The following is a 13,105-nucleotide window of genomic DNA, read 5'->3' as shown; positions in this document are numbered from 1 at the left end:
ATCTGTAACAAAATTCCTTCACAAAAATGTAATTATTTCAGTTTTTCGCTCTAAATTTTTATTTCTGAAGAAATCTACCCATATTTGAGAGGTGATAAAAAGAGAACTAATGAAGGTAGGATAAAACAGCTTTTTTGTTCAAAAGCAATTTGATGTTTATATATTTTAAGAGGAACATTTTCTGGAAAGCATTAAACTTTTGTGAAAATCATGAAAAATGCTGGCTGGCAACTTTTTTAAAAAACGCTGGCAGGGAAAGAGTTAATGTTACAGAACTAGAATTGTATAAAAAACTATTATTTTAATGTAAGTTACATTAATAGTGTGTATAAGCTATAATAATATTTGAATGTAGTTATATGATTTATTATTTGAATAATAATAGTGATTTCCCAAACATCCCCATCAGACAAATGATTGTGCCACTGCATTGGACGAGTCAGAAAAAGTGTTGTGACATTACTAAGAGTGACAACGTTGAAAATGTCAATGCCCACCTCCCTGGAATATTTGAGGCTTTAAGATTCAAGCAACTTCTTTTTTTTTACAGCACATCCAGTACACATGAATTAAGCAGTATTTCCCATCCAGTATGCACACATACACACCTGTTACAGTGCCCTTACTGGGCAGTAATGATATCTGCTGAGCAGTGTTAGATAGATGGGTTAGCGAGATGGGCTGCACACTCTAAAATGCCCCTGGGGGAGGCAATAGATAAATCAGTTTAAGCCCTGGACCCCATTTAAAAAGGCCTTGGCAGGTTAATGTGATATCCACTCCAATACATTATACCAGCCTCTCATTCAGGTAAATAGGCACTTACTCTGGCCTGACCCACACTCTCTGCTATCCAATTGTGTTTATTTTATTAGCTTATCCGTGCAGAGTTTCCAATGACACAGGATATCAATTGATCCTGGACTGAAAATGATTGGCATCAGGTGGCTATGATGAGTTTAAGCAAATAGAAAGTGTCTGGTGTGGGTGATGTTCTCATGGTTCTGTGCTGGTGTTTATGGACCTGGATGAGGTTATCGATTGATTCGGATCTGGGAATTCCTGCAGTTTTCTCATCCAAAATGGCGGTAGAGAAAATAAAAATTTTGAATATACATAAAACATTAAATAAATATGTGAGTGTGATTTTGAAAATAACGTAATTAAAATGTTTTTCCGTAATCCTTAAATGGATAGTTTACCCAAAAATGAAAATTGTGTCATCATTACTCACCGCCTGCGATTCTCATGCATGTTTCATCAGTAATGCCGTTCCCTTGATTAGTTTTAAATCGCCATCTGCTTTCAGATGAAGCAGCATTTACTACACAGAGCCATAGTTCACAGAGAAGCTACGCAAAATCGCGTTCATAATCGAGGAAAATCGACTCTGATAATCTATGCGATTTTGCCTAGCTTCTCTGTGAACTACGGCTCTGTGTGGTGAATGCCGCTCCATCTGAAGGCAGCTGATGCCGAATTACTACTAATCAAGGAACCGGCTTTTCTGATTAAACGTTTTTTTTTGCACAGCCCTAGTCTTCAATATCTTTTTTTTGAGAGCCACACTGATAGGTCAGAGTCCATAGGAGAGCCGCCTTTACCGCAAAGTATCAAATGTTACATTCAGTCATAAATAGCATGTCTGCTTATCAATCTGTTGCAATGCAATAAAAACAAAGGCAAATCATTCTTTATCATTTTCCAGTAAAATTTGTAACTGAGACAAGATGAAAACAGGATTTTAATACTAAGCATTCTTATAATGTACATATGCAGTGCCCCCCGAACCACTAGGGGGCCACCTTTCCCTTAATTTTATGTGTATTCTCTTAATTTTGTGACATTACTCTGCCGCGAGAGTAATTCGAAAGCATAACAAGTCGTCTGATCTCACGGTACTTTGATGTCATATGACAATCGCTCTGTGGAACACTGCATATGACTGAATACGCTTATCGACGTGTGTCTTTATCACCGTATTATTTACTGCCATGCGAGGCACAAATTAAAGCTGCGCAATGAGTACCACTGCACTATTGGGTAAATTGGCAGTGGGCGGGATCACACAAACATTTCACATGGATGCCGCATTTTAATAAAAACTGGCTACAGCATTGTTTGGTAGAGGTGCACTGATTGCAATTTTCCTGATGATTCCGATTTTTCTGTAGGTGTGACCCGCCTATTGTGATTTTCTTTTTAAGAACTATAATTGACAGCACATACACTGTTAGACTTTTTATTGTATATATGCGTTGTCAGTGAGTTACTTTAACTGTCCCATTACTGTACCATAACTGTACATGCTTTTACAGTATGATGCCCTTACCGCAGTTCCATTTTACAGTATAATACTCTTACTGTAACCTAGTTTTAAAAAATATATTGCCTTAAAAGGGAATCAACCTCTGGTCGCCTGTGTCATAGGTCCGTAACAGTGCTACAGAGTCATTTGATAAAAGTCAATTGTGACTCGCTACACTCCCCAAGTAGTATCCAGCAAAATTCACGTAAAAAAAAAAATTTAGTTCACGCCAGCGAGAGAACACTGGCCCAATATAGATCCTCATCCTTCCCGTTTTCTATTTCTGGTCTCCTCCAACAAAACCTTGAGTTTCTTTTTCTTAGTTAAAAGCATAACAAATAAAATTTATTTCATTTCATATGCATTATTTTATTATTCCATTTTATATGCTTCTATAACACTGTTTTATTCAACTACAGTAGCACTACTGCTGTTGTTTTACAGCAGTCTACCGCAAATTAAAAAATACAGTAAATCACTGTAAATTAAATGTTAATACCCATAATGCAATGCATATTACAGTAATGAACTGGAAAATAAAATCATGGTATTTTACTGGGCATTTTGTGGTAAGTAACTGTAGAAAATACAGTTAAGTCTAACAGTGTAGGCTACAAACAAAAACCCACGTTTTATTGCTTGCACCACTGGCAACAAAAGGATCAGCATGAAATCGAAATGTCGCAAGATCATGCGTAAAACGCGCCAATTCCGGTCTCTGACCAGTCGATCAGTACATCTTTATTGTTTTTTTAGAGAAACAGATACAGTAGGTGAATTAAGCATGTTTTCTAAAAACCTACAAACAGCTCCTTTAATATTTATGATATGCAGAACTTTCATTAAATGGAATCTCAAGGGGTTTCACATTGGCACTTTTTGTGCACACCCGGGTCCATTTCACGTCAGAGTTCGGTTTGTTTGGATAATGTGAACAATGTTTTCCGAACTCGGGTGCGCACCCACGACCCGCTCCCTAGTCCGCATGAAATGGGTGGTTTGGACTGCGGTACGGTTGTCTGCTGATATGAACACAATCGAACTAAATCGCGAAAGGAAACCACTATTAAAGTGGGCGGAGCTGTCAGCTGAAATGTTGCAGAAATAGATATCGCGTCTGAAATAGATACTAACGTCGGTTATCACATATCACCATTGACAATGATATATTTTATCACGTGTTGCAGCGCATCTGGACATGGTAAAACGTGTCCAAAAAAGAACTACAAAATTGGAGTTCACCTGTGATGTTTTTAAAAAGTGATATAAAATAGCTTATTTTCGAAAAGTCCACATAGCCAAATATTTGCACACATAAATATCAGTACTACACCTTTGAACTCATATTTTGTTCAACACAGGTAAAAAGCATATTTGTAGGGGGAGGGTTCTTGGGTCCAGTGCTCTCCGAAGCTCTGAATTTATATTGAATATTTGAATATCGCAGGCACTCGTTTGCATCCAAATGAGTTCTGCTTGTCTGGGTGATGGACAATTTCAACTTGACCCCTTGTCTCTTTGTATGCAACCTACAGTTTACTGTCAAAAGCGTCTCATTGTCTTCACCTCATTGTTGCATATACGCATTTCTCAGTGTCATAAAAGTATGGATTTTGTCTGTAAATGTAATATTTTATACCCCAGTCACACTATTGTCTAGGTGAAGCATCTGTTCTGTCGTTTAACCCCTTTATCTCAAAGATTTTAAAAGACAAATGTCTGCTTTTGTTAGATGATGTTTTAAATAAGCAATCTGAAAGTCATAAAATATTTATTTGTGGTGTTTGCTAAGGCATCGCAATTACAATTTCTCATACTTAGGTAGGTTTATAATCCTTCACCCCAAGTATCTGAGCCATATCTACAGACCAAAGATGTGGTGATGGGCTTATCTGAAAAATAACTGCTGTTTGTTTGTATATTGTGTTGTTTTATCATTAAAAAACTTAAAGATTAACTTAGCCACAGCCAAACAGATTCAGACCAGACAAAAAGACGTAATTCAGTGAACGCTTTGATTTGGTGACTGCTGGTCTATGACAGACTCCAAAACCCGCTGGTGTGTATGCATGCTTGTTCAACTGAAGCCTCTCCAAATGACTTCAGAGTGTATTCGAAAGCAATTGGCTTCGCAAATGAGAAATATAAAGATACCAATATCATGCATGAAGTTATTTTGGACTCTCAGTGGGCCACTAAAGAAGTAATTCCCCTCGGATGGAGATACCCAAAAACTAATATGAATGCAAATTGGATTAAACGGCTGCATTAGCGTTTGATAAACAATTTACGTTTCCAAGTTCTCCGAAGGAGTGCTTCAAATCTAGCTGTTTTTTAAATATAGACGACGCTGGAGTTGTTTGCCGTACTTTCCGGACTATACGCCGCACCCGAGTATAAGCCGCATCATTAAAAAATGCATCATTAAGATGAAATAACATATATGAGTCACAGTGGACTATACGTCGCGTTTATTTAGAATTTTTTTTTACAAAATCCAAGCCGAAGAACAGCCATTTAATCTGGACAGTCGAGTTATTCAACTAAACAATAGCAGACAGTACAGTAGGCTGAATAGATGTCTGTACGTTAAAGTAATATTATCAGTTATTTAAACCATAGCATACAGAACTTACCTAGAAGGTTGAATAGTCTAAATTCACCGAACAAGGCAACTAGCGTGAAGTTTGCATACTGTTCTTTCCACATTACAGAATCCATTGAATTATACAGAAGCAGCATATAGCGGACTATCACGGCTGTTGACGGTAATGTTGTCTCTTGCTTCATAAATGTCAAAATTAATTCATACTGACTTACGGTGCACCTGACTGTAAGACGCAGCTCCAGCCAAGTTATGAAAAAAAATGCGGCTTATAGACCGAAATATACGGTACACCAAACACCATTTGTAACTAGTAACAAAAACTTTTTTTATGAATTTTAGCATTTATTTACTCTACAGTAGTGTTTTGGGGGCCTAAAAATGCAAACTTTTGAAAAAAGTTTTTTAAATAATAACATTGTCATCTTTGTGTAAAATACAAACGCGTGAAAATGGTGACATCATGTGCATACTTCTCACATGATTAGACATCGTGTTACAGCACCGGCTACTATAGGCATAATACAGCATTGTTAGCCGTTGTACGTGAAACTTTTAAAAAACATAAAGGAAACACAATTACTGTAGTCCATTATACTGTATGTGTGTATATATTGAACGTATTCAAAGAATTATTGAATAAATCATTATTTGGTAATAGTCAATGCACATTAAGTATTTAGTAATGATGTCCAGCCTGATCTCACAAGAATTCGTTCATATTTTACAATTTGGCTAATTCGTATGAATTCATATGAAGTTAATCGTGCAAAACCCGAGGGGCAACCTTCCAACCCCTCTGATGAAGCCAACTCGGAAGTGATTTAAACTGCAATTCATCAACTGGCCACTTGAGGCTGGCTCCAAAAGGGAGTCAATTCCCATAGACCTCCATGTTAAAATAGCCAACTTTACAGTAGAAAATAATATGTTTACAGCCTGGTACAGAAATAGTTTTTGGTCTGTATAGCTAATTTTATCCTTCATGACAACTGTGAGGGGGGGTGAATTTTTTTGTAACTCATTCCTTTAAATGATATTAAGCCTAAGATGATATTAATGATAATACGTTCTGCATAATTAAGGGCGTGGTCAATTGAGTGACGGTTGAACAGCCACTGTCGTCACTAGAGTCGAGCTAGGCGACAGCAACCAGTCACATCAGCTTCACCCACGTCCCGCCTTTTTACCCATTTTCAGATATCCGCGAGTGATGCTTGGCCAAGATGGCGACGGCAGGCAACACCTACTTTAAGCTTCAAAAACGATCTTCAGAAACCTGTGGGTGACGTCATTGACACTACGTCCATCTTTTTTCCAGTCTATGGCAAAACGTACGGTTCTCATGAAAAAACTAAACCAAACCCCACACCTAACCCCAACGTCACAAGGATCAAGGCAAATCGTACAAAAACTTGGTGGTCATATGAATTAATGAAGAATTCTCGTGAGATAGCATTGTGATGTCAGTGATTTGTAACATGTTTGAACCAATTTTCTGTTGCATTTATATCAACAAGTATTCCTTGTTTAGCAAAGCTGTGAAAAAAGCTACATAAAATGTCAAATATGGCCTCTTTATTCCTAGATTTGGAGCGATTCTGCGTCTCTGCTGGGTCTTTAGTTGTAGACTGCTAGCTGTGTGCATGCAACTGCAGGACGTGACGTGTTATTATGACAGCTTCGCGTGTGGTTTGAAAGCGTGCAGTAGCGTGTAAACCTCAGCAAACATTTTTAGCTAAAACCGTTCTCAATGTGCCAGACTCACGCTGCGATGTCATAGCGTATTTAACGTCGTGATTTTAAAAAGTTGAGCTAACTCAGAGACTCACCCGCAGTCGTCGGCTGTCAGAGACGCGCTCGCGCCCGCACAGCTTTTGCCTGCCGAGGTGCATGGAAATCACAGCGTTGTATATTCTCTTTGATTTGTCAGTGATGTACGCGTTGATGTTGACACAAGATCCTCTTGTTATTTTACATTCAACATCTTCCCCGCGAGTTTATCTCTCCCCCGTTTTCATTCGAGCTATTCAGTTGACTCTTGGATGTTAAAGCGCATGAAGAGGCTTTAGATGTGTAATGCCGTGTGATATTTACAGATGGTCATTATGACAATGTTCTCATTGTCGTTCGCACCGCGGTTTACTCCCCTGAAGCTCGGCTTTACTGTTTTTCCATGATACTGATCAAAACCAGTCAAGCGCAGGCTTCGAATACTTCAGCAGAAAGTTAATTAGACCTCAGGCTGTACATCTCCACCGAGTTTAAGCTGCTTTTTTGACACGTCTGTTGAAGAACAGGACAATCGAAAGTTTTAATAGTAATTCTCATTGTAATTTTCTGGTAATGTTAGATTAACATATCTACTTTTGATGAGCCAAAAGGATACGTGCATGTTTTTTAACTAGTTAAGATAGTTATTATAGGGCCGTCTGAGAAATTATAGTCATATACTACATCTCGAATGGCTTGGGTGAGTAAATCATGAGGTAATTTTAATTTTTTGGGTGAACTATCCCTTTAAAAAGGTTTTTGACATAGGAAGAATTTGATGAAAGGCTAAATACAGGCCAGGCGCTTCTTCATAAGATTTATTAACAGTTTTTTTTGCGTGTGTGTTTCCTTTCATAGTTATTTAAGTTCTGATTATCAATCAACGCTATTGTGAAGCTGTCACTAAGAGGTTTGAGCATTCAATGGTGTGAATTGGTTCCATAATTGTGTAAAGATGCTGCCGTGCTGTTTCTCCAGAGTAAATAAACTGATTGATGCTCTTTCATTGAAAGTATTGAGTGTTTATGATGAGCGTCTCTCAGTAATGAGCTCTCATGGGTAATTACAGAGATATTAAACTGTTTCCTCTCACTGTTTGTTGGCCTGTAATGCCATGCAACAAGTAAAGTAAGTCTTTAATTTCCTTCCCTGGCTAGAATGAATGTAACTCGCATCATGTCAGTAAAAGAGTTGTTTTATATGATAATTAGCTTCAGATGAGGGGATTTTAAAGGGTGTCGTGGTGAGCTGAAAGAGGTGGTTTATTGAAATAGATTGCTGAGGTGTTTTTCATGTTGTTTTATTGTAATAGAGGAATCATTGTGTTTACATATGCACAATTCCTGTTTACATTAGACCTACACTGGGTATTTTTAACCTAGCGTTAACTATGCTGCCCACACTGTCTGGGTTATTTTTGACCCATGATGGGTAAATATTGGACAAAACACAACGTTGGGTTAAAATTGACCCAATGCTGGGTTGTTTTAACCCAACTGCTGGGTTATTATACCCCATGGTTGCATAACAACAACCCAACATTGGGTCATTTTTGACCCAGCATGTGTTCTGTCCGGTATTTGCTCATTGTGGGTCAAAAATAACCCAGACATTTTTAAAGTTCATTGTTTGGTCAAATATAAAAAATTTCTGGGTTAATTTAACCCAACGGCTAGGCTCAACCCTTGAAAATAACCCAGCATTTTTTAAGAGTGTATATAACAATATAACATTGTAAAGAAACAACCTGGAATATTTTAAAGACCACATTAAATGGTTTAATCAGTTTTCTTGCCTTTAAGATCAATATTTTTTTCATTAAATATAGCAATTTTTTAATATAACAATATTTTTTTACCATAACTTGTATCATCGTGTAATTATTACCGTACATTCCAACCTTTTAGTTTACAACAAGCTAATCTCTAATGCTGCGTTTACATCAGCCGTGGTAGAGGGTGAAGCGCAAGTGATTTCAATGTTAAAGGCGGAGTCCACGATGTTTTAAAATCGCTTTGAAAAAGTAGACGGGCCGACTACCAAAACACACTTATAGCCAATCTAATCAAATAAAATTCCGGGTTGCGTATGTGTTAGGCGTGTCTTTCAACAGAAGGTCCACATTCTATTGGGGTAGGGGCGAGTTTGTTTAGGTGATTTCAAATATCAACATTGGGCCAGTGGCGGTTCTAGGCAAATTTCACTAGGGGGGCCAAGGAGGGGCCAGTGTTTTACCAGAGGGGGACATTAAAAAATGGCAAGAAATGATATTTAAAGATTATAGGGGTGGTGGTTATAGGAGTTAGTTTAAGCCAGGACTATGCCTTAGTTTAATTAGGAAATATAACTAGTTAACAAACATGCCTTACTAAAAACATTACTTGTGTGCATTTTGAAGCAAAACAAAGGACACTGATGTATTTTAAGTTATGGCATTGCTAGTTTTTTTGAGGTTGGCCAGCTCTTACATTTATTTTAGTCTAGGACTAATCCCTGTACGGGAAAACACCCCTTAAACTTTATTTTACTTTACAATCATATACATATTTATTTAAGAGTGAGTGCAGGTGCAAAAGAGGAGCTGGGGTCTCATCAGCTCCCTTGATCAGTAGTCAGGGCACTGTGGTTAGGTAGTCTGCCATTATGCCAAACGTTAGTTACCTAAAAATTCCATGCAACGCAAAAACCAGTGAGCATCGATGGTCCCTATGTTCCCTTACTGGAAATCACGTGACCTTTTCTAAAGCCCTCCAACCGAAAATCACGCGAGCCTACTCAATAAACTGTATGAAATGCAAACTTTTATAAAGACAAACGTTTGTTTTACTTTAAATATAAACACACATTGCTAGACAGTTAGGGACCACAGTCTACTCAATATTTAAAATAATATTTATTTTAAATTGTAAAGATTTTTATATGTAACATTTAATAATATTCCTCCAATTTTATGCACGTATATGTAAGAGCATAATTACAGCGCTTTTTACAATGTGTAAACTTTAAAAAGTTAGCGAGATGTTGGTTTTTCCGGTTGTTGATGAGTAACAGCTGTGAATGATCACAACGCGCAGCCACGTCACAGGAGAATAAGTATCCCAGTGTCAAGTGAGCTAGAGTCCTTACCAGTACCCGAACCTGCATACACATTCACAACATCGGGAGATTGGGAACAAATTGAGACACTCGCCGAGCAGCACCCGCAGCCAGCAACAGTGCAGTGGTTGGGTGCGTCGCTCTAATTTGCCCGTGTAGAACGTTGCGTCGCATTAGTTCCGCTTGTGGCGCTCGCGTGTAAAATCAAAATAAATTTATACTTTTTTATTTGGTCAGCACGGGGTGGCCACAGGGGTGGCCAGGGACATGTCTACAGAGGCACGGGCCACCCTTGGTCTCCGTGTAGAACCGCCACTGACATTGGCCTTCAAACATCATGGACTCCGCCTTTAAGTCAATGTAAAGAAACGTTGACGCGCATCTGGAGGTATCGCGGCACGAAAATCCTGGACGGGATGCGTCCGGGAAGAATGGCACGTATGGTCACCCTAATTCATAATCTGCTTTTGCCGCTGTGGCATTGGGGTTTTCCCATGAGATCAGGTTGGATTTGCTACAACAACATTTACTACAGTTGTAATTCTCTGTTATGGTCATCAATACTTTTCATCCCTTTTGTCAGAAAAGAAAGACATTTGGAAGAGAAAGTGAAAAAAGTTTACATTTCTAAAGGGTGGTTTACCGGAAAGGGCTTATCCTAGTCCCAGGCTAAAATGCATGTTTGAGCTGCTTTATTTTAAAAACATCTTGCACATCTTCTCAATTTTCTCTCAAGATAATGTTTTTGTAAGCTATTTTTGTAAAACTACTTAAATGTAAGCCTAGTCCTGGATTAATCTAAACCCTGTCTGGGAAACTGCCCCTATATCTTTAAAAGTTAATGTTTTTGACTTTTAAAGGTAAACTAACATGTTGATGGGCTCAAAGGTAACAAACATGGACTTAAATATGTCATGGGTTATTTAAAGGGGACATTTCAAAATACTTTTTTTAAGATAAATCGTTGGTGTCCCCAGAGTATGTATGTGAAGTTTTAGCTCAAAATACCTCACAAATGATTTATCATAACATGTTAAAATATCCACTTTGTAGGTGTGAGCAAAATGTTTTTTTTTTAAATGCAAATGAGCTGATCTTTGCACTAAACAGCGGTACCGTGGTTGGATAGTGCAGATTAAGGGGGCGGTAGTATACTCTTCTGACATCACAAGGGGAGCCAAATTTCAATGAGCTTTTTTTACATGCTTGCAGAGAATGGTTTACCAAAACTAAGTTACTTGGTTGATCTTTTCCCACATTTTCTAGGTTGATAGAAGCACTGGGGATCCAATTATAGCAGTCAGATTTTCATAATATGTCCCTTTTTAAAACTTAATTTGAAAATCGAACTCAGTGACATCATTGTAATTCTTTTTCTTGATATTTTGTCTGTGTGTGTTTCAGGACTTGAACCAGTCAGAGAACACAATGTTATCTACGGTGGACATGGTATCCAGTAATGTCAGTCCCAGCGATAGCACCGAGTTCACCAGCAGTGATCTGCAGTCTCTGAAGAGCGACACTGTATCTCTCATCTCAGGCAAAGTTAGTGCCTTAAACACAGACACACACAAGCCAGATGTTCTTATCTTAGGGGCTGTTTACATAACAACCAAAATCTGAAAAAGTTTTATGCGTTTTGATTGTTCATTGACACAACAATGGCGTTTGAGGTCCTGAAAACGCAAACTTTTTTTGAAAAACACTTATTGTTTTCGTGTAAATGACAAAAACGAACATCTGTGAAAACGATGACGTCATGCACGTGTATTACATGTCCTGTTTACAAGCACGCACGATTACTTTACAACTATAACAAAGTTGTGGTGTGTACGGGACATTTTTCACAAATGCGAAAGAAAAATTTGTTTTTAGTAGGGATGTAACGGTATCAAAAATTCACGGTACAGTAGTATTTCGGTATGATGTCCACGGTACGGTAATTATTGAAACATTTCAGGAAGGAAAAAACAAATGAACACTTGGAAAAACTGCCATAAGTGTTTATTAAACAAGACTGAACATTACAATGTACAAAGTAGTGATGCACCGATGTATCGGCCACCGATATTTATCGGCCGATTTTTGATGAATTTGAAACCATCTGCATATCGGCAATAGCACGAGACAGGCCGATACCGATTGTTTATTAATTAACTGCATAAAGAAATCCATTATATGTAAAAAATGAGTTGATGTTGTTAATAAAATAAATGCTGAATAGCAAAAACCACCTTTGAAGGTTGTCATGCTGTCTTAGTATATTTGTTTTAGCTTAATTTGTGCCTCTCTTATTATGTTGGTCAGTTGAATGTTAATTAGATCCAATCCATGTTCAGTAAAAATAATTTGATGCAGAAATAAACTAGCTAATAGACCAACTGTATAGTATTGTATACAAGTGTTTAATATCGGTATCGACATCGGTATCGGCCAGAAGTTGTCTGTTTAAATCGGAATCGGTATCGGCCCAAAAAAATCCTATCGGTGCATCCCTAGTACAAAGTGTAGTGTACTGTAGTGTTTACAATTTTCATAAAAAGGACAAAAATAATTAGACCATGTAATAAAATAAAAAAATAAAGTTTCAGTTTAGTTTGTCAACTTTAAACAACAACAAATCAGTCAGCTTTTAAGAATTGAGTCACTCCCTCAATTGACCTAGTTTTTTATTATTATTATTATTAATGCTATTGCTCGGTACTCCTTTGAAAGCATAAGTTGTGATTGTAGAATCAAGAAAAGATGATGGGTTTAAAGATGGGTCAATTCCTGAAAACAAAAACAACCCAGTAAAAATGAAAATAGCAGCTTACTTATTGTAGCTGGACCTAGAGCTGAGGTCAGCTCACTTAATACAGGGGCGCGTTTCCCAATCGGAAGTCTGCAGCCTCCATAGGTCGCATTTGCAGGCTGCATACACCATGAAGACCGTCTTATTTCAGAATATTAACATTTTTCTAGTTGACTATTATTATTATTTTTTTAATCGTATATTGTTGTAACATGCTTATGACTTGTGAATGTAATACTCAGTTAACTTAAATACACCAGGCGTGTAATGATGGATGCAGCCTGCATTTGCGACCTAAGGAGGCCTAAATAAGAGTCACACTTTTATTATAAAATCTGGGGAAATTAACCCAGCAATTGATTACTTATAGCTCAGATAAAACGAATTTCACACATGTTGCTGTCAGCATGCAAGTGATGCTGCTGCAGGGTTAGGAAAATATCCTCTAAACAGATCTACAGTAGGCAGGTGGAGCTGGGGTGGAGGTGGGTGAATGCTAGTGATTTCTGATAGTACACTGTGCCATACT

At 37.7% G+C, this 13,105-nt stretch overlaps 1 protein-coding gene across 9 annotated transcripts in view; it reads left to right on the top strand.

The window, feature by feature from the left end:
* Nucleotides 1–13,105, top strand: part of LOC129434041 (uncharacterized) — a 117,991-nt gene that overhangs the window by 38,743 nt on the left and 66,143 nt on the right. For all 9 annotated transcript variants that reach the window (XM_073868365.1, XM_073868368.1, XM_073868366.1 and 6 more), the window contains one exon: nucleotides 11,187–11,327. In XM_073868365.1, coding sequence (XP_073724466.1) covers nucleotides 11,187–11,327 — 141 coding nt within the window. The remainder of the gene's footprint in view (nucleotides 1–11,186; nucleotides 11,328–13,105) is intronic.

This window comes from Misgurnus anguillicaudatus, chromosome 6 (assembly GCF_027580225.2).
Source record: "Misgurnus anguillicaudatus chromosome 6, ASM2758022v2, whole genome shotgun sequence".
NCBI classification, from domain to species: domain Eukaryota; kingdom Metazoa; phylum Chordata; class Actinopteri; order Cypriniformes; family Cobitidae; genus Misgurnus; species Misgurnus anguillicaudatus.
Note: the sequence above shows the minus strand (reverse complement) of the source record. Positions and strands in the feature narration are given on the sequence as shown.